The sequence below is a fragment of the Podarcis vaucheri genome (assembly GCF_965113315.1).
Source record: "Podarcis vaucheri genome assembly, chromosome: 7".
Classification (NCBI taxonomy): domain Eukaryota; kingdom Metazoa; phylum Chordata; class Lepidosauria; order Squamata; family Lacertidae; genus Podarcis; species Podarcis vaucheri.
In genome coordinates this window covers 71151543-71173592 of record NC_138765.1, presented here as the reverse complement: position 1 = coordinate 71173592, position 22050 = coordinate 71151543, and the positions used below count along the sequence as shown (strand labels likewise).

At 47.4% G+C, this 22050-nt stretch overlaps 1 protein-coding gene across 12 annotated transcripts in view; it reads left to right on the top strand.

Moving 5' to 3' along the window:
- EPHB2 (EPH receptor B2) overlaps positions 1 to 22050 on the top strand; it is a 113626-nt gene that overhangs the window by 6218 nt on the left and 85358 nt on the right. For 11 of the 12 annotated variants that reach the window (XM_082229907.1, XM_082229899.1, XM_082229904.1 and 8 more), the window contains exon 2: positions 20742 to 20806. In XM_082229907.1, the coding sequence (XP_082086033.1) occupies positions 20742 to 20806 (65 nt within the window). Of the gene's footprint in view, positions 1 to 18962; positions 19040 to 20741; positions 20807 to 22050 lie in introns of those variants that run through there. The other variant, XM_082229897.1, reaches the window with a different exon arrangement.

The window sequence follows — 22050 nt, the reverse complement described above, 5'->3', positions numbered from 1 at the left end:
GTCCAGGCCTCTGAGCAGTTTACAGTCTAAAAATAGGCAGGAGGGAGACAACAGACGATGGGAAGCCGGGAAAGGGTATGTCATTCTTGCACTGCAACATCAGGAAGTGCCTTGTGTTGAGTCAGGTCGTTGGTTTGTCTGACTCGGGGTTGTCTACATTTGGGACAATGGAGATGCAAATGGAGTGGCCTCCAGACAGACTGTTGGACTCCAGTTCCCATCAGCCTGTATCTCCAATGGTCGATGGGAATTGTAGTCCAATGTCCATCCTTACTGGGGGATGTCAGGGATTGAACTCAAAAGCTTTTGCATGCAGCTGAGCTTCGGATGCTGCTAATCTGCACAGAAATCTGCCTTACACTGTGTCACAGTGTACCTAGTGGCTCTGCTGGATCTCAGACAGGGGTCTTTTCCAGCCCTAACTACTAAGGGCCACATACCTTTCTGGGTAACCTTCCGGGGGCTGCATATCAACAGTAGAAGAAGGAGTTTGGATTTGATATCCTGCTTTATTACTACCAAAGGAGTCTCAAAGTGGCTAACATTCTCCTTTCCCTTCCTCCCCCACAACAAACACTCTGTGAGGTGAGTGGGGCTGAGAGACTTCAGAGAAGTGTGACTAGCCCAAGGTCACCCAGCAACTGCATGTGGAGGAGCAGGGAATCGAACCCGGTTCACCAGATTACAAGTCCACTGCTCTTAACCACTACACCACACTGGCTCTCAGACAGGACAGAGGCAGAAGTGGGTGGAGAAACACATATAAGGTTTATCTTTCTATAGTACCCTAGCTATTCTCAGCCCTCCCTCTCTGTCCTCCAAGAAGCATCATTAGAGTTCAAGGAGAAAGTCCAGCCAGGCAAAAACACTCTGGAGGGTGTAGAGCAGGGCCAGATGTGGACTGGGAAGAGGAGGGGTGGTTTGGGAAATTGCAGAGAGCTAGAGGAAGAGGGCTGCATTTAGTCACCAGACCTGACGCTCCTCATCCCTGAATTAAAATGTCACAAAATTGTGAACAAAATGTCGAGTTCTCCAGAACTTTTCCATCAGCTAGATGTTAACCAAATTGGATTTGGGGTTCAGAGGGAAGAGAGAAGGGGAAACTGGGCTTTATGTTGAAACTTAAAGGTTGGCTGTGCGTAACAGCTTGGAGATGGAGTTCCACAGATTAACGGCATGAAGTTCTTTTCTCTGTCCGAACTCTTCCAACATTCTGCTTCATTGGATGTCCACGAGTTCTAGCATAGAGGGAAAAACTTTTATCTATCCACATTTGGCTTCATGCCTGTTTAGCTTCAACTTCAGATCCAGGAGCGACAGGCGATTCACTAAGGTGGTGTGTGATTGTTTTTTCAGGCTGGGGGCCGGTTTACAAATTGACCCCCGAGACATGAAAAGTCAGAGGGGATGAAGTCGTGATAGGAGGGATCACAGAGAAATGTCAGCAGAGCACATTCTAAACTGGGGTGTGTGTTTTTTTGGGGGGGATGTTTTAGATAGTTTTTGCATTTTGTTTTTACGTTGTGTATCTGTTTACTGACCTGGAGTCCTTGGGGAGAGAGGACAGGCTACAAATTCAATAAAAGAATAAATAGCAAGGATTTGCTTGCATGCAACATCCAAGCTCCAGAGCTGTCCAAGGTCCATTGCTCAGGCTCAAGAAGGAGCAAAGCTGTCACTGACATGGCAGGAGGCTTCACAGCTTGTGATGGGATTTGTCAATGTTGGTGTCTCTCGGTTTTCTCCACACACACCCCAATCTTATGTCCAGTTCTCCATCACTCTGCATCAGTTTGCATTTTAAAAAAGCAAAAAATAACCAGCATTTTACTGTGCATTCCTCCCAATATAGGAGACTGCCTTAAAAGTGAATTAGATCATTGCCCCATCTAGTCCAGTATGGTCTACACTGACTGGCATCACCTCTTCAGGGTTCCCAACAGGGGGACATTCCTAGCTATATCTGGAGATGCCAAGGACTGAGCTTGGGATCTACCACAGAGCACTGACCCTTCCCACCATAGGAAACTGCCTCATGCTGATTCAGACTGCTCGTTCAATTAAGTCAGTATTGTCTACTCTGACTGGCAGCAACTCTCCAGGGTTTATTTTAACTTTTAATTCCTTACATGTGCCAAGGGGCCCACGGTGGTGTGAAATGTTTCTCTTCCCCAAATTTTAGTCTCTCAACCACCCTGTGATATAATACATATAGGATAGTGTTAGGCTTCGGGGAATCAGCTTCCTCCCCTGTAAATAAGCAGATCAAACAAAAGGAAATTCTTACAAGTCAGTTCCTTTAATAAATAAGGGACAAAGGAAAGCATCTACCTAGGAATGGCGGTGCTCCCAATTAAGGCTCACACCCCTTCCATCCCTATTAATCTACGTCACTCCTACGTCTTGTCATCTGAGCTTGTAGCCTCTGCGCTTTCTGTTCTGAGACTTTCTGAGCTCTTCTTGACCTTGGGGAGGGTGGAGGAATGCTGTCCAATGACTGTGAATCTGTTAACCCTCTCTCTTCCAATGTTTCCTCTCCTAGCTGTTCCCTATCCAGTATCTCCCAGCTTCTGCCTTCTGAACTATGCCCCTCTTTAAGCCACTGTTTCAAATCTATACTGTCCTCCTGCTCCTGAGAAGATTCAGGAGATTCAGAAGAGCAGGAGCAGAGGGATAGGGAGGCTCCCACCATTCCTCCTCAGTGCTGTTCTCCTCAGTACAGTCCCTGACAGATAGCTAAATTAGTAGAGCATGAGACTCTTAATGTCAGGCTTATAGGCTTGAGCCCCATGTTGAGCAAAAGATTTCTGCATTGCAGGGGGTTGGACTAGATGACCCTCGTGGTCCCTTCTGGCTCTACAGTTCTTTGATTCTATGATCCTATATCCTTTTAATGTGTTTATGGGAGGGGCGGTTATTGTTTTGTTTTTGTTTTGTATTTTTATCTTTTATTTTTATGCTGTGAGCTGCCCAAGGATCTATGGATGAAGAGTGGTACAGTGGTGCCTCACAAGGCAAAATTAATTCGTTCCGCGAATTTTTTCGTCTAGCGAATTTTTCGTCTTGCGAAGCACGGTTTCCCATAGGAATGCATTGAAAATCAATTAATGCGTTCCTATGGTCAAAAAAAGTCCAAACAAAGCTAAATTTGGTACAAAAAGAGTTTATTAAGTGCTCTTTAAAGTCACACATACTGTAAAGAGCATTTCAAAATTCAAATCCAGATATTTTTTTTAAAAAAACAGCAGTGTGGCCCAATGGTCACAGAAAATCATAAAAATGCAGAAAAAACCCACAAGCTTCCAGATTCTTGCAAACCCCTCCCCAACTGTTCCCCCAGCCACCCAGCACACAGAAATTCAAATCCAGGTTTTTGTTTTTTTTAAAAAAAAAGCAGAGTGGCCCAATGGGCACAGAAAATCATAAAAATGCAGAAAAAACACACACAAGCTTCCAGATTCTTGCAAACCCCTCCCCAACTGTTCCCCCAGCCACCCAGCACACAGAAATTCAAATCCAGAATTTTTTTGTAAAAAACAGCAGAGTGGCCCAATGGTCACAGAAAATCATAAAAATGCAGGAAAAAAACCACAAGCTTCAAGATTCTTGCAAACCCCTTCCCAACACCAAGTCCTTGAATTCCAAACACCCCAACCCAAAATCCAAAACCCCCCAAAAAAGTTTTAAAAGCTTAACTTACCAAATGGCTGCAAAAGAAGTTTTGGAAAAGCTTCAAAAATACCAAAGTCTTTAAAAACCTCAAAAAAGGCTACTATGTACACTGTGTTCTATGAGTTGCTCCTCAAAGTCAAGTCGCAACTGTATTAACGGTGTTAAGAAAAAGGAAACAAACTTGCAAGACGTTTTCGTCTTGCAAAGCAAGCCCATAGGGAAATTCGTCTTGCAAAGCAGCTCAAAAACAGAAAACCCTTTCGTCTAGCGACTTTTCCATCTTGCGAGGCATTCGTCTTGCGGGGCACCACTGTATATACCAGTGTTGTTAATAATAATAATAATAATAATAATAATAATAATAATAATAATAATAATAATAAATACAGTGGAAAAACAGTGAGCTTTATAGCTGAGTGGGGACTGAAATCTTGGTCTTCAACGCACTAACCACTAAAGCACACTGCCTTCAGGCTGCAACTCCCCCAGCCTGGTGAAACCAAGGCTTTAACCTAGGACCTTCTGAATCCAAGCCAGCTGCTCTACCGCTGAACTACATCACAATCGTACTGCATGCTTACTCAGACGTAAGTCCTATTGTGTTCAGGATTGCAACCTTGTAGTAGTTGTTGTTTAGTCGTTTAGTCTTATCCAACACTTCGTGACCCCATGGACCAGAGTACGCCAGGCACTCCTGTCTTCCACTGCCTCCCGCAATTTGGTCAAATTTATGCTGGTAGCTTTGAGAACACTGTCCAACCATCTCGTCCTCTGTCGTCCCCTTCTCCTTGTGCCCTCCATCTTTCCCAACATCAGGGTCTTTTCCAGGGAGTCTTCTCTTCTCATGAGGTGGCCTCAGCTTCAGGATCTGTCCTTCCAGTGAGCACTCAGGGCTGATTTCCATAAGAATGGATAGGTTTGATCTTCTTGCAGTCCATGGGACTCTCAAGAGTCTCCCCCAGCACCATAATTCTTCGGCAATCAGCCTTCTTTATGGTTCAATTGCAAGCTTAGAAGAACCCTTATTGTTCAGCCCCTGTTGAAAGTCCATTCTGCAGCCAAGGTCCTGAGTGGCATCTGCCAGCATCCTATCAAATAGTGGCAGAAGATCCCAGGTGAGTTTTGTGAGGGAAAGCAGACAGGTCTGGGGCTGTCAAATCTGGAGAATACAAAGCACATTGACTTCTTTCCCCCTCCTCGCTCCCCTTTCAAATATTTAAAAGCATGTCAGAAAGGAGAGGAAGAATCGTTGTTGTTTTTTATCCACCAAAGGTAGGACAAGGAAGACAGATCTGGGCTAAGCTGTGTCAGAATGTTCGAAGTGATAAGATCAGCCAAGCAGCCTGGGCGATTCACTTTCCTGAAGGGTTTCAAGAAGAGACTGAATGGGCACTGCGAGAGGTGGCCTTTTGGTACAGGGTGGGGAGAGCTTTATTAGTCTGATGGCCAGATTCTCATATGGGCAGCCTTCCAGGGGCCACCTGCCAGGGGTTGGCAGGACTAGAAGGAAAAGTGGGTGTGAATTTTAACAACTGTATAGTAGGCGAGGCTCTGCAAACCCTGACAGCCGCCTCTCTATCCTCCCTCCAGGCAAGCAAGAAGAATTGTCAGAGTTCAAGGACCCACTCCAGCCTGGGAAAAGCAAGAAAGGGGGACTGGTGAGGGGTGGCCTTGGGAGAAGGGTGTGTGGCTGGCAAGGCCTGAGGGCCACATAGAGAGGCCTGGAGGGCCGCATTTGGCTGCTGGAGCTACGGTTCCCCATCCCTGTTTCAGTACGTTAGATACCCTGCTAGATGGTGGTGGCTGTGATTAGGGTGATGATCAACATTATTAATAACAATTTCTATTTATGCATTAAATGTGTGATTGATATTGACCTTGAAGTGCTCTGGCAAATGAGGACACCAGCAAGCCTGAATCCAGGGCAAAAACACTTTGGATGCTTCGAGCAATAATTACAGGAAAGATTTGCTTAAACTTTAAATTGGATTTTTAATTAAAAAAAATCAATTATAGCCAGCCTCTCTCTCTCTCTCCTTCACCCTCCCCTCTCACACGCCTTTAAAAAGAATTAAATAACCTGATTTTAAAATGAAAACTGCACTTACTACAAACAGACATGCCTAAATACCATAGTTATCAGAATGGCTTAAAAAGACTTTTGTGGTGGTGAAGTACCTGTAGACTTTGCTCTCTAAATACAGCACAGCAGGTCATGTATTTATGATAATGGCAGGCAGGCAGGGGGCACTCTTGGCCTTACCTGGAGATGCCCAGGTATTAGGAAAGGCTAAGGGGGACGCAGGTGGTGCTGTGGGTTAAACAACAGAGCCTAGGACTTGCTGATCAGAAGGTTGGTGGTTCGAATCCCCGCAACGGGGTGAGCTCCCGTTGCTCGGTCCCTGCTCCTGCCAACCTAGCAGTTCGAAAGCATGTCAAAGTGCAAGTAAATAAATAGGTACTGCTCCGGTGGGAAGGTAAACGGCATTTCCGTGCGCTGCTCTGGTTCGCCAGAAGCGGCTTAGTTATGCTGGCCACATGATCCGGAAGCTGTACGCCGGCTCCCTCGGCCAATAAAGCGAGATGAGCGACGCAACCCCAGAGTCAGCCATGACTGGACCTAATGGTCAGGGGTCCCTTTACCTTTACCTTTAGGGGGGAAAGAATCTACTTTTCATGCAGAAGGTCCCATGGTCAATCTCCATGTAGGGCTGGGAAGCGTTTCTGCTGGAAGCATCTTCATGAGCTGCTGCCAGTCAGTGTAGACAATACTGAGGTAGATGGACCAGTAATATGACTCCATAAAAAGCAGCTTCCTATGTTGGGGGTTGAACCTGAGCTGTTCTGCATGCCGTGCTCCAGCTCTCTTGCTGATCTGCAGATGTTCCTAATGAACACATGTTAGAAAAGGAGTCCATCCGACTGGCAGAACAGGGTGCCAGACTAGGTGGGCCATGGGCCTGATCCAGCAGGCTCTTCTGGCGTCCTTCTGTCCCTGCCCCCATTGGAAGTGCCCTGCATCCCATTATGTCAGCTCTCTCCGATAGTGAGAGCAGCAATGTGGCCATCAGTTTTCTTCTGGGCAGAACAGCATGGGCTGTGGGGACCCTTGGAGTGGGGCATCTCTCCACTCCCCACCCCTCGTCATCCAAGCAGTGTGGATCTGCAGCTGAGCCCCCCTGCCATCCCCCAGATCAGCCTGGTTACGTGGCCTTTGACTGAGTTCATTGCTATACCCCGGGGCTTCCTCTGCAGTGCTGGGCTCTCTCTGTGTGTGTTTTATGGGTCGTGGGACTTTGCCAACAGTTGAATCACAGCTGAAACCTCGCAGAGCAGTCAAAAGAAATGTTGAGGCTGGGATTATGTTACCCGCCCTCCCTGTAAAAGACTCTATAAAGGGTCCATTAAGCAGCCGAAGGACCTTTCTTTTTGGCTGAAGGCTTCTGCTGGAGGATGGAGATTGCTTTGGTGGCCTTTGTTGGGATAAGAGTGTGGGAGGAGGGCTCTCCACAATGACAGACTCCTGGAACGTGACCTCAGAACTCATCTCTAGAACTCATCGCTTTGTCTTGTCCCTTGCAGGGGGGCAGAGTGTTTGTGTGTACTGAGCCCCCTGTTGGCTTGAAGACCCCAAGTGCTTGTTTTTTCAGGTGCCCCAAAGTATCAATTCTGGGGGGTTTGCAACCTTGATGGGGGCAAGGCTGCAGGATGGAGGACAACCCTTTTATTACTTTGTAGATGTGGAGCCTTGGTAGTACCTGGTAGCCATGCAGTCATGTTCAGAGGTCATAATATCCAGATTTTGTGGACAATGGAGGACCCTTGTGGGATACCAAGATGCATCTGTGGGGGCTTCTTGGTTGTTCCACTGCCCTTGGAAGTTTGGATGAAGTTGTGGGCTGAGAGAGGATGGTCTCTCTGGCAGCCCTTAAACTGTGGGATACCCTCCTCACAGAGGTGAGTCCAGTACCTTATCATACAGTGTTTGTCTTATGCTGAAGAGACCTCTTTACTCTGACCTTTAACACACACACACACACGTATGAAAGATGGAGCAAACAAATTTCTCTCTGCTGCTCTAGAGGGTAGGACCCAAGCCAATGGATTCAAATTACAAGAAGAGTGATCCCAACTAAACATCAGGAGAACTTTCTAATGGTAAGAACTTCTTGACAGTGGAATGTACTACCCCAGAAGGTGGTAGACTCTGTTTCATTGGAGCTTTCTAAAGAGAAGTCGGATGCTCCTCTGTCAGGGATTTTTTAGCTGTGATTCCTAAATTGCAGGGGGTTGGACCAGATGATCCTTGGGGTCCATCCCAACTACACAGTGGTACCTCGGGTTACATATGCTTCAGGTTACATACGCTTCAGATTACAGACTCCGCTAACCCCTCGGTTAAGAACTTAGTACCTCGGGTTAAGAACTTTGCTTCAGGATGAGAACAGAAATCAGGCTCCGGCGGTGCGGCAGCAGCGGGAGGCCCCATTAGCTAAAGTGGTGCTTCAGGTTAAGGACAGTTTTAGGTTAAGAACGGACCTCCAGAACGAATTAAGTACTTAACCCAAGGTACCACTGTACAAGTCTATGATTCACTGATTCTATATGTACATCTTTAGGACCATCTTCTGATTGCAAGTTGCTTTAACAGATGTTAATCATGGGTTGTAGCCAACTCGGACTTACTCAGAGTAGACCTGTTGAAATGAACTGACCTGTATGCCATGCCCATCAACTTCAGGCATGAGCAGAGCTAACATCGGAAGCAACCTGTTGTATTTTAATATTATCATCCTCCCTGGGACCTTATGGCAAATGATAGGTAAGATATCTACATCACCATTGCCTGATGCAGTGGGAAATGGGAGTCTGAGCTGGATTGCCCTTTGCCCTGAACCAGGCAGCCTCTTCTTATATAAACTGTCACAGTCTGCTGCATGCCCATTGTTTTGTCGTGTTCTGTTTGAGCTGGGAGGATTGCTGCCATGGTCGGAGGGATGCAGAGACTGGATATTCCTAGTTGCAGTTGCCTTGTAAGAATGAAAGAAAATACTGGGGGAGACTGTGCCGAGGGAAAATCCTGGGATTTGGACACCCTTCTCGAATCTAGCCGGCTTGCCAGTGCTGTCTGTTTCAGGGTCCTTTGTTTTTGGACAGAGCTGGAAATCAAACACTTCACGCCATATTTGGGCATATTTGGGGGGGGGGGAGAGAGATGTGCAACTTTGGAAGCGGGAATCCCCTTGCCGAAGATCATGTGCAAAGCCATGACTCGCTGTGCTTACCCTCAGCGGGGTTGGGAACATTTGCCTCTGCGCTCCAGCCTCCCCACCTAATGCTTTTGTTCAGCACTGAATATGCTCCCGGCGCTGCATTCTGCCTCCTTACGCTGCACATTTCTTTTAGCGCAGGGATTCGGAAATGTGGATGATTCATGCTGTTGCGTGTTTGGAAACAGCCTCTCGTTCACCCCTCTGTTGGTGAAAGTTTTGGACTGGGCCTCCTTGACACAAGGCAGATCCAGCTCTTCCTGATGGCAGTGGGGAATTCAGTGGGCGGAATCTGCTTTTCTGCAATGGTTCTCCTTCCTCCAGCCTCATCTACAAGAGCGCTTCTTTCGCAGAAGCGAGCTCGTTCCTTAGGGCACTAGAGAGAGGTGGATCTGCCTAGCTCTAGCCTGTGACAATCTTGCACACATCACCCACCGTAGTTTATTCCTAGGAATGTTGGAAAATTCTGACACCCCCAAAATGGAAATGGAAGCAGCAATTGCATTCATCTCATGTTTGGGATGGAAATCAGAGCCTTCCTCAGTTCTAACCAACCCCGTGTTGAGTGGAGAAGGTCTGCAGGGGAGATCTATTTAATGTTCATCTGAATGCAAGTAGAACACCTCGCATGACTGGAGATCCATCTTTATTCGGATGTTTGACCACATAGATAATTCTACTGGCATTCACGCGAAACAAGTAGAAGCTGCCTTTGGATATTCTCTGCTCAACATCAAGATGGTTGTAGATTGAGCATATGTAGCAATGCTCACAGACATTGGGAGCGAGGCTTGCAAGCATTTCCCTGCCTCCTGTCCATGGATATAGAGGCCACATGGTTCAGGCAAATTCGTTAACATGCTTCCTTTCCAGCGTTCAAAATTCACCGGGGGCCAGGTGCATTTTGCACCTGGCTATCGGCCAGTTGCAACCAAGTCAAGATACCTGGGTGCCAGGATAGTGCCTGATGTCTCCACCATCTGGAGGTGCATCCCTGGAGATCCAGTGTGGTGTAGTGGTTAAGAGGGAAGACTTGTAATCTGGTGAACCGGGTTCGCGTCTCCAGTCCTCCACATGCAGCTGCTGGGTGACCTTGGGCTAGTCACACTTCTCTGAAGTCTCTCAGCCCCACTCACCTCACAGAGTGTTTGTTGTGGGGGAGGAAGGGAAAGGAGAATGTTAGCCACTTTGAGACTCCTTCGGGTAGTGATAAAGCGGGATACTGAATCCAAACTCTTCTTCTTCTTCTTCTTTGATCTTGCCTGTTTTCACACACTAACAATACACACTGTAGAATTCTATTCATTATATTTTATCTGCACAATCAGAATGAATTTCAGGAACCAAAAAGTCGTATTGAAAAACGTGACTTTCCTGCCATCTGGCCCTAAAAAGGGGCAACTAGGCATTCCGTTTTGGCAGCTGTGGTTTGAGAAGCCAGTTGGCGCCTAGCTTATATATCTGAGTTTCTAACACTGTTTCTAACACTTTCTAACATTTCTTTGATCTACATCCAGATCACAGACGCACCCTTAAGCTCCTTGGAATCCTTGCTTCACTTTGGGTTGCTTCAGAGAGATCTTGCTTCAGTTCCCAATTCTGGATGCCTTCAAATCTTTTGCCCATCCCTACTCTCTACCCAGCTTCCAAGCCTGCATTAAATTCAGCTCATGCATTGCTAAGCATTTTCTCTCAAGTGGGTTAAAGTTGCAGAGAGGGTGTGTGTGTGTGTGTGTCGCAGGGTCAGATTCTGCTCATGTTCCCTGACCCTCTGCTTGTCAGGTATTCCTAACCCCTTGCATGATGCACAGGTGTTTCAATCAAGCCATGTTAAGGGGGGGATGAAGTTTCACTTTGAGGTATGTAGAAGAGACCCAGTTTTGTTATTTAAGATTTCTACATAGCCCTGTTTCAAGTTCAAGAGGCAGACGATGCTTTTAATTTGCAATACATCAAAAGGCTTTCAGAGATGGCAAGGGTGCCTGTGTCACTGAAATATATATACTTTGCGTGGTGTGGAGAAAGTAGAAGGTTTTCCCCCTCCCTTGACGTACTATAACTCAGGCATTCAGTGAAATGAATGAGCAGTAGATTTAGGACAGATGAAAGGAAGTCCTTTCCTATATGACAAATAATTAATTTAGACCGAGGGTTGTCAGGGTTGCACATTGTGATTTTGGAGTGAGTACAATCAGCGGCACCTTTCTCATATTTTGAATCCACTGGTTTGGGTCCTACCCTCTGAAGCAGCAGAAAAGAAGCTCGCTCCATCTCCCATTCATATATTGGAAGATGGTTATCATATCACCTCTCAGCCTTCTCTTCTAAAAGGCTAAACATGCCTAACTCCCTTGATCATCTCGGTTGTTCTCCTTTGCACACATTCCAGCTTGAGGCTACCAATGCATGGGAGATGAGCGACCCAAGAAGAGCTATGAAAAGGCATCAAAGGCCCTTGAGTCTCCAGCAACAATGCTGGATTAAGGGAGTATCACTAAGATACACACCTTCTGAATGAAACATATGGGCATGGGAACCAAGCTGCTGTGAGTGCCTTTAGACAAGATGCTGCGCTAGATGGATCCAGCAGAATTCTCCTTGCGTTCTTATGAATGGCAAACTCATATGAACTAATATGCATGGCATACATGTGATCTTCCACTAAGGAATGTATGCAAAGCATGTGCATCTCTACGGTGTCTTGCAACAAGGCTGCTTGATGCAAATCAATGTGTTGCAGTTGTTCTTTTACCGTTTCCCCTGTATTCTTATGTCCCAGCCACCGAAATCAATGAATTTGGCTTGCTTATGCTATCACCCCTCCTGATCACCTTGCTTGGAAAAGGACTTTTGCAAAGGAAGCTGCCTTAAACTGAGTCAGACCACTGGGAGACAGAGAAAGGAGAGGGAAAAGCAGGGTAAGAATGCACACTCTGTGGGGTTGGAGCCAGGGACATAGGGAGCTGAAAAGTCAGATACCCAGTTATCTCAGTTGGTTAGAGTGTAGCGTTGATAACGCCAGAGTCATGGGTTCAGTCCCCATACAGACATATTCCTGCATTTCAGGGACTTGGACTAGATCACCCTTGGGGTCCCTTCCAAATCTGTTGTTGTTGTTTAGTCGTTTAGTCGTGTCCGACTCTTCGTGACCCCATGGACCAGAGCACGCAAGGCACTCCTGTCTTCCACCGCCTCCCGCAGTTTGGCCAGTCTCATGTTTGTAGCTTCGAGAACACTATCCAACCATCTTGTCCTGTGTCGTCCCCTTTTCCTTGTGCCCTCCATCTTTCCCAACATCAGGGTCTTTTCCAGGGAGTCTTCTCATGAGGTGGCCAAAGTATTGGAGCCTCAGCTTCAGGATCTGTCCTTCCAGTGAGCACTCAAGGCTAATTTCCTTAAGAATGGATAGGTTTGATCTTCTTGCTGTCCATGGGACTCTCAAGAGTCTCCTCCAGCACCATAATTCAAAAGCATCAATTCTTCGGCGATCAGCCTTCTTGATGGTCCAGCTCTCACTTCCATACATCACTACTGGGAAAACCATGGCTTTAACTATACGGACCTTAAACTCCATGGACAAAGGCAACAGGCTTCCAACTCTACAACACTGCAAATTCATTGGTCCATCCAGCTCATTCATGCTTGGCTATAGCAGCCTCTTTTATCCAGCTGGCTTCAATCTAGGACAATCTAGGGGCGTCTCCACCCCCATCGTTCTGCCCGGACGCTGAGGTCCAGCACCGAGATAAACAGCTACCTAACATTTAGAAGAAGTTCAGGGAAGTTTTTAATGTGTGACATTTAATGTATTTCTGATCTTTGTTGGAAGCTTCCCAGAGTGGCTGGGGAAGCCCAGCCAGATGGGCGGGGTACAAATAATAAATAATAAATTATTATTATTATTATTATTATTATTATTATTATTATTATTACTACTACTACTATTATTATACTGATGGGGTGGGGGTTGTCATCCAGAACATTGGGAGGGCGCCAGGTTGGGGAAGATTGGTCCACAGTAATCAGCAGCATCACTCTAGGATAATGGTAGGCAACCTTAGCCCTGGGTGCCAAACGTGGCCTTCCAGGCCTCGCCACTTGGCCCTTGGGACTCTCTCAGGCCACACACCCCTCCCCAGCCACACCCTCTCTCCCCAGGTAACACTCCTCATTGACCTTGCTAGAAGACACCCACCTTGGGTCTCTCTGGCTGGCTGGAACATATTCCCAAACTCTGATGAGGACTCTTGCTGGATGGAAGATTAAAACGTGTGTGTGTGTGTGTGTGTGTGTGTGTGTGTGTGTACAAACTAGGGGTGAAATTTGCATGAGTTGCTCTGCCCTTAGTGGCTCTGGCCATTGACTTGGATGGCTTTAGATGAAGATGTGGCAAATTCATGGAAGGGAAGGCTCATGATAACTACTAGATGGGTCACTGGCCTGATCTAACAGGGCTCTCTTTGTGTTCTTCAAACCCTCCTTGGATGGTCGGGGTTTTGGAAGGACATCTTTGCTTTCCCTGCTCTGATACTAGGCCAGCCTGGGCTCATTCAGTGGAGATTTAGGTCAGTTTGCCTGCTTTAGCTGCTAGCACAGCTGTTCTCCGTTCTGCGGCTGGCTCTGAGGAATCAGAGCAGAGCAGGCTAGACCGCAAAAATCTGTACCTCTGGCAGGAGTTGGGATGCAAACCTCCCTGTAGGGCAGCCTTTCTCAACCTCTGGGTCCCCAGATGTTGTTGAACTACAACTCTCATCACCCCTAACTAGCAAGGCCAGAGCTCAGGGATGATGGGAGTTGTAGTCCAACAACATCTGGGGACCCACAGGTTGAGAACCGCTGCTGTAGGGTTTTTCTCCTACTCATACAGAGCCTGCCCCCGCCCTGCCTCATCTTAGGGTTGATGCAGTGGGATTAAATGTCAATCACCCTGTACTGCATGTTCTGGGGAAATATACAAGCCTACAAGGAACAGTGAGGGGCCTCCTTGCCAGTCCCAAGAGTTGCTCCCTACAGATGCTCAGATGAGGGAACAACATGCAGTGCCAACTCAACGCAGCAGGTCTAGGAGGTCATGTGACATGGGCCAATCTAAAGCTAGGGCAGGTGGTCCCCGGATGGGACAGCCACACAACAGCCCATAATCCTCCTGGCCAAAAAAAAAAGTCAGGTGACACTCATTGGCCAATTTTGCACCACAACCCAATAGGAAAATGGCAACATTTGCTCAGTCCTGGGCTACTGTTAGTGAGGGAGGTTACCGGGCCCCTCCTCCACGCTGTCAAAGTCTGGATCTTCAATGAGTCAGCCTGTCCCTTGTCCGCTCTCAGGCCGGAGTGCCTGACACAAAACTGGTTCTGGAGGCAAACCAAGCAGCCTGGCATTTTCAAGATCATGCCCTCCAACATTTCTCCGATGAAAATAGGGACATCCATAATAATAATGATAATAATAATAATAATAATAATAATAATAATAATAATAATAACAATAATAATAATAATAGTTTTTACCCCACCCATCTGACTGGGTTGCCCAAGCCACTCTGGACAGCTTCCAACACACACACACACACACACACACACACACACACAGCATCTAGAAAACTTCCCTATGCAAGGCTGCCTTCAGATATCTTCTAAAGGTTGTATAGTTGCTTTCTACTTGTTCACATAACTCCATACCGTCCAGCATTTCTCCAATGAAAATAGGGACGTTCTAGGAAAAGTGGGACCAAACCATTCTGGAATCAAATCAGAAACCAGGATGGCTTCTGTAAATCCAGGACTGCCCCTGGAAAATAGGGGCATTTGGAGAGTCTGCAAGCTGCAACACCTGACAGGTGTTGGCTATCCCCGGATCAAGAAGAAAAACAAGTGATGTTTGCTGATGCAAGGGCCAGTCCCTGGGTGGTGGGTTCCAGTCTTGGCTCCTTGCATCAAAGCTAGGCAGGATGGCTACCTTCCCCAGTCCTTGTCGTGTTAACAATATCCCCGCATGTAGAAATGGAGCAGCCAAATCTTCCCCTCACCTTTCTGCCTTACAGCAAGAAAAAACTTCAGCAGAGTAATTTCTGTGCACCAGGTTGCCTTTAAATCAAGGGTGGGGAAAGTCTTTCAACCTGAGGGCAACTATTCCTCCTGGAAAATCTTTGGAAGGGAGGCACATGTCACTGGTGGGTGGGGCCAGAAACAGAAGTGGGCGGCGCATCCAATGCAAACTTCAACTTTCTACAAATGTTTCTCTGCACCATACCTTTATGCACCTCTGTGATCATTCTACATCACTCCCCTTTATCCCTTCCCCCCCAATTTGTTGTTGTTTAGTCGTTTAGTCATGTCTGACTCTTCGTGACCCCATGGACCAGAGCACACCAGGCCCTCCTGTCTTCCACTGCCTCCTGCAGTTTGGTCAAACTCATGCTGGTAGCTTCAAGAACACCGTCCAACCATCTTGTCCTGTGTCGTCCCCTTCTCCTTGTGCCCTCCATCTTTTCCAACATCAGGGTCTTTTCCAGGGAGTCTTCTCTTCTCATGAGGTGGCCAAAGTATTGGAGCCTCAGCTTCACGATCTGTCCTTCCAGTGAGCACTCAGGGCTGATTTCCTTAAGAATGGATAGGTTTGATCTTCATGCAGTCCATGGGACTCTCAAGAGTCTCCTCCAGCACCATAATTCAAAAGCATCAATTCTTCGGCAGTCAGCCTTCTTTATGGTCCAGCTCTCACTTCCATACATCACTACTGGGAAAACCATAGCTTTTACTATACGGACCTTTGTTGGCAAGGTGATGTCTCTGCTTTTTAAGATGCTGTCTAGGTTTGTCGTTGCTTTTCTCCCAAGAAGCAGGTGTCTTTTAATTTCGTGACTGCTGTCACCATAAAAAGCCCTAAATATAGCCTTTCCTCCTAAGCGGGTGCATTTTTGTAAACCTTTCTTGGCTGGAGAACTGCATGGCAAAATTCGGACTTTGAAGGGTGGCTGTGTTTTAGAGAATGCGGATGAGGTAGATTTGCTGTTAAATACAAACATAATCAAAAGGATACCTTGGAATATCCTATCGTGTGGATTCTCCTTGCAATGCAGAGATGCTCGCATCCATTTTGACTGACTGCCCACTGTTGTTTTTCTGCTGCACATGACTGGGATTGCACATGTGGTTGAGCATGACCTGCGTGCGCACGCAAGGGTACATGCATGCCTTTTAAAAATAGGGGAAACTAAGCACCGGTGGAGAGCCCCACTGGATGAGACAAAAGCACCACCAAGCCTGGCATCCTGTTTACTTGCATGCTTGTACACCCGCTGCTGTGCTGCTAGCGCTCCCCTGTGCCATTGATACGCACACTCTTGCCTCCAGAGCATCCCAAAACGGAGTCCCTTTTCCTTCTCACTTGTCCTCCTCGCCAGCCATTTCTTGGGTAGAAGCCCGTGCGGAGCTGGCAACAGTTGCCTGCTTTGCAGCCTGTCAGTTAAAGCACCAAAATCTGGTCTCTTGGCTGTTGGGGAAATGCAGAAGGCCAAGAGCAAATACTTGCGGAGAGGGTATGGGTGGATATCTCCCAGCCCTGGCTCATCTTCATGAGGTTTTGACCCTCTGAGCAGCTTCCTAGCAGGAAGCAGGATCTGTCTGGAGCTGAGCAGTCAAGGTCGGTGCTTGTACATCCTGCAGAACTTCCTGCAGGACTCAAAGACCCTGGGTGGAGTCCTCATTTACTGAGCAGACCTTTTGGCTGCAGTAGCTCCACATCAGCATATTACCCTTGGTGCTGAAAGCGCCTCACTGCATGCCGGAACATCACCAAGTCAATATTACTGCTAGTGAGAACCAGTGTGGCGTAGTGGTTAGAGCATCAGACTAAGACCTGGGAGACCAGGGTTCGAATCCTTGCTCGGCCATAAAGCTCACTGGGTGTGACGATAGGCCAGTCACTGGCTCTCTGCCCAATGTGCCTCACAGGGTTGTTGCGGGGATTAAATGTGCACCACTTTGAGCTCCTCGGAGGAAAAAGTGGGCTATATATGCCATTAATAGTAATAATTAATGAAATTAGGGCAGAAAGCCCTCAACGGTCTAGGACCATGGCTCTTAAACACAGGCCACATTATTGTAATCATCTGAGGAAGCAGGCCTGACTTTCCCACAGTTACAGTATTCACATATTCCTCTACTTTGTATGCAAACCAAAGCTTTATAGCTTAGTGGCACCAGTAATTTGGAATGCTGTTTCTATTGAATTGTAGACAGGCACCTACAATTATTCTATTTTGAAACGTACTCAAAACATTTTCATTTCACCAAGCTTTTCAGAGAATTTGGTCACACACAGATACTCGTGAGTAGCACCTGCAATACATGGTAGTTCCGCGAGGGAAAGGGCATTCTCACAACTCTCGGCACTGTTTGTTAACTAAAGCTGCCAGGATCCTTTCGTGGAAACCACGACTGTTTAAAGTGGCATCACCATCGTCATAATTTTATTATTTATGCCCGCCCACTCTGGGCGGCTTACAGCACACAGTGTACATAGTGCTTCACTTTTTTTTGCAAGTACAGTGGTACCTCAGGTTAAGAACTTAATTTGTTCCGGAGGTCTGTTCTTAACCTGAAACTGTTCTTAACTTGAAGTACCACTTCAGCTGATGGGGCCTCCCACTGCCAGTGCACAGCCGCTGTGTGATTTCTGTTCTCATCCTGAAGCAAAGCTCTTAACCTGAGGTACTATTTTTGGGTTAGCAGAGTCTGTAACCTGAAGTGTCTGTAACCTGAAGCGTCCGTAACTTGAGATACCACTGTAAAGCTTTTGAATGTTAAAGTCTGGACATGGGATTAATTTCTAAAGAAGGATGTCAGTCATATATATGATTTTAGGTTCTTAGCTGCGATTTCGCTACTCTGACTCCAACAGATCCTGCATGCATGTATGATGTTCTTATTGTCCACGAGCTTTCCTCGACTGGATCATGGGAGTGCGGGACTAGGCAAGCCTAGCTCTAACCACTGTACTTTACTCTCCTCTCTGCCATTTCGACAGAGCAGATCCCCATGGATCTGCCCCTGCAGCGCCAGGGCCCAGCCCCGAAGCCACCCTTCTGCCTTGTGTGTGGCCTTGCCTCACACCCGGTGCCTCGGCGTGGCGAGATGTGGCAGGTCGTGTGCCGTGGAGACTTTGGTGTCTGCATGGCTGCCGTTTGCACTTGAAAGATTTGAGGCCTGCAAAAAGGAAAAAGGGGGAGGGAAAAAAGAAGCATTTAATTATCTGGGCAATTAATTCCACTCAGTATAGCTCGTGGGGAGGGGGTAGACCCGATGTCAATGGGGACGCTTATTTAATGAGGTAATGATGCTGGGGGGGGGGAGAGACCTGAAAACCCCTGGTGAATTCCTCAGCCAGGGAAGGAGGGAGGAAGAATCCACCTGAATAAAGGGTGGGGGGGGCGGACAGTTGGAGAAGAGGTTGCCTTTATGGAGGCACAAAAGATTTCCGAATTCCCCCAGCCTCTGCAGCTGCCCCCACCTCAGCCCCACGTCTGGGAATGCTGCCCACAACAACTTGGGCCTTGGGAGACGCCTCACAGTTTCTCCCCACGCTGGGCAGGCTAATGCCTTGCCAATGTCCCCCCCCCCCCCCGCCGCAGCCAATCCACTACTCCTGCTTGGACTTTTTACTATCGATGATACGCCTGCCCTGGTCCCTCGAGGGCCAGAGTGGCATCCAGCCCTGGCATCTCCTTTGGTCTGGAGGGAGGCCAGCCATGGCGGCACGGACATTTTAATGAAAAGCCCATCGACGTGGGCAGGCCGGGTCAGGCTGGCTTGGCTAAGTGGGCCGGGGGGGGGGAGGAGTGGCACAGACTCCTGCCGGGATGGCAGCCAGGCCTGCGCCTGCCCGTTCCCATCAGGCGAGGAGGATTTGCTTTGAATGCCAGGCACAGCGTGCCGGCCTGCAGAGACAGACGTGGGCTGGAACGGCACAAAAGGAGCCCCCCCCCCCAGCATCCCTGGCTCTCTCATCCTGCCGTAGGAGGGCAGGCGGTCGAGTGCCTTCTCCTGGCTCACACCCTGACGTCCCCTCCAGCCACCCTCTCTGTCTTTGCTGAGGTGAGAGGAAACAGCAGAGCCTAAGAGTCCCAGCTCTATGATTCTCACGGTTACAAAGGACGAGTGCTTCTGGCACCACACGGTCATCCCTGACTGCAGGGGTAAAGGTAAAGGTAAAGGGACCCCTGACCATTAGGTCCAGTCGTGACCAACTCTGGGGTTGCAGTGCTCATAGAATCATAGAGTTGGAAGAGACCACAAGGGCCATCGAGTCCAACCCCCTGCCAAGCAGGAAACACCATCAGAGCACTCCTGACATATGGTTGTCAAGCCTCTGCTTAAAGACCTCCAAAGTAGGAGACTCCACCACACTCCTTGGCAGCAAATTCCACTGTCGAACAGCTTTTACTGTCAGGAAGTTCTTCCTAATGTTTAGGTGGAATCTTCTTTCTTGTAGTTTGGCTCCATTGCTCCGTGTCCGCTTCTCTGGAGCAGCAGAAAACAACCTTTCTCCCTCCTCTATGTGACACCCTTTTATATATTTGAACATGGCTATCATATCACCCCTTAACCTCCTCTTCTCCAGGCTAAACATGCCCAGCTCCCTTAACCGTTCCTCATAACCGTTCCTCATCTCGCTTTATTGGCCGAGGGAGCCGGAGTACAGCTGCCAGGTCATGTGGCCAGCATGGCTAAGCGAACCAGAGCAGCGCACGGAAATGCCATTTACCTTCCCCGCCGGAGCAGTACCTATTTATCTACTTTCACTTTGACATGCTTTCGAACTGCTAGGTTGGCAGGAGCAGGGACCGAGCAACGGGAGCTCACCCCATCGCAGGGATTCAAACAGCCGACCTTCTGATCGGCAAGTCCTAGGGTCTGTGGTTTAACCCACAGCGCTGCCACATCTCCCTCTGTTGGGGGCCGCTTGCCTGTGGTGGACGGGCCAGAGGCTAAACTGGCCAAAGCAAGATATGCAACTTTTACCATTTGTACAGTAGGCTGGTGTCTACACACAGACACCGATACTGATAATGTTTCTGTTTCCTGTTAATTTTGTTGCTTTGAATATATACTTTATATCTGACTTTCTTCAATGATGCTTTATTCTGGATTGATTGATTTGAAGTTCGATTGTGTTGTCAGCCATTTTGAGATTGTTCCTTCGACCTGTAAAGCAGTATAGGGATGAAATGAAAAATAATAATAATAATATCAAATGTAGTTCCAGATTTACCAGGCTTGGAAAAAAACTTCTATTGTTTACATAATGAAGGAATGCCAAGTTATATAAAAAGTATTTATTTGGAGGTTCTAGTCCTTGTCAAAATCTCAAATTATGCCTAATTTCCCCCATGATAAATATATTCCAGAGTGAGTGATACCTAGCATCTGGAATAAGATCTTCCACTGAGCTTCAATCACTATTCATTCTGATATATATTTCAAGCGAAGAACTTGACAATTTGGGAATGGCAAAACTCCGTGGGAAACTTAGCCAATGTTTGCCCAGGAGTGAGTCCTATCCAATTCAGTGGGACTTAACTGCCAGGCAAGCAAAGTTAGGATTGTAACCTGGAATCCCATTGCTGTCGTTTGGGTAAGATTGGCATGCATTTTCCTGCAACATCAGCCCGGTGGGGGAAGCACCACCTGCTAAAGTTCTTAGCTCTAGGGTCAGAAACCAAATGGGGTCAACTCTAAGCTTGGGCTGGTTGAGAAGGTAACCTCTGACTTCTGTTTCTTTTCTGTTCACCTGCAGAAACACTGATGGACTCCACGACAGCAACGGCAGAGCTAGGCTGGACCGTGCATCCACCATCAGGGGTGAGTTTGTGGGGAAGAGGGGCTTCGTCAGTCTGACATGAGCAGGGATGTGTGAACCTATCAGTTTGGGCGTTTCTCATTTCTCCAATCTTAAACTCAGTTCTCCCCATTTCCACACCAATTTGCTTTTTTTTTAAAAAAAAAAAAGTCCTTGTGAAAACTAATCAGCGCTTTGTGCAGGTTTCTCCTAATATACACATTTTGGCAAAACTATTTCCCCAGATTGAGTGTATCTCTGGAAGTCATTTTCACAGATATATGTATTTTCACCCCAGTGTTTTGCATTTTTGTACGCATTCCTCAGCCAGATAGGTGAATTGCAGAATTAGGAGAAGTGTGAATTTCGAAAGGTGGCTGTTTTTCAGTTTGCATGTGGGAAGTGTGAACAAGGCAAGTTTGCCTATAAATGTGAATCGAATGTATGCCCATCTTTAGACGTGAGAAAGGTCTCCTTGGTCAGGGACAACTTTCTATATTGGTCTCCAAGAAAGAGGGAAACGGGCTAGCTTCAAGTGGCTCTTCAGGGTTGCAAGTTGTGCTGTGATGACTTGGTGGTGGGAGATGGTGGATACAATTTGAATTATCTGGCAGGGTTGCAAACATGCAAAGCATGCAGTGCAAGACGGACAGCAACGCTGGTAGCTGCCTAATGCCAGCTCCAACTGTTTGACTCACAGGCTGTCTGGCTGAAAAGAGTCCTGCTTCCCTGATCTGGGGATTGAACCTCAAACCTTTGACATGCCCTCCTGACAAGCTGCCCTATATTGAGTCAGACCATTAGCTCGTCCAACCCAATATTGCTTACTCTGACTGGCAGCTGCTCTTCAGGATCTCAGAGGCTTTCCCCACTCCTTGCAACCCAATCCTTTAAACAAGAGGTGTCTGGGATTGAACCTAGAGCCTTCTGCATTCAAAGCATGCAATCTACCGCTGAGCCTCTTCAATATTGACAAGGGAGAGGGAGGGAGAAGATTTGCAGGTTTCTGATGAAAAGCTCCCCCCTCCCCAAGCCAATTTCAGAACCCTCCATGTAATATGTATAAGGAGAAGGCTCCAAATGCTCGCTGCTCATTTGCGAATTGCACCGAGGAAAATGCCTAGGTAATTTTCCGTCGGAATGCCGCAAACTCTCACATAATAATTCTGATAAGGCTGACAGCGCTAATGAACGCAATTAGTTGATTAATTAAATTCATGGCAATTTATTTATTTTTTAAAAAAGGTGTTTAATTGAGGGTGGGGAC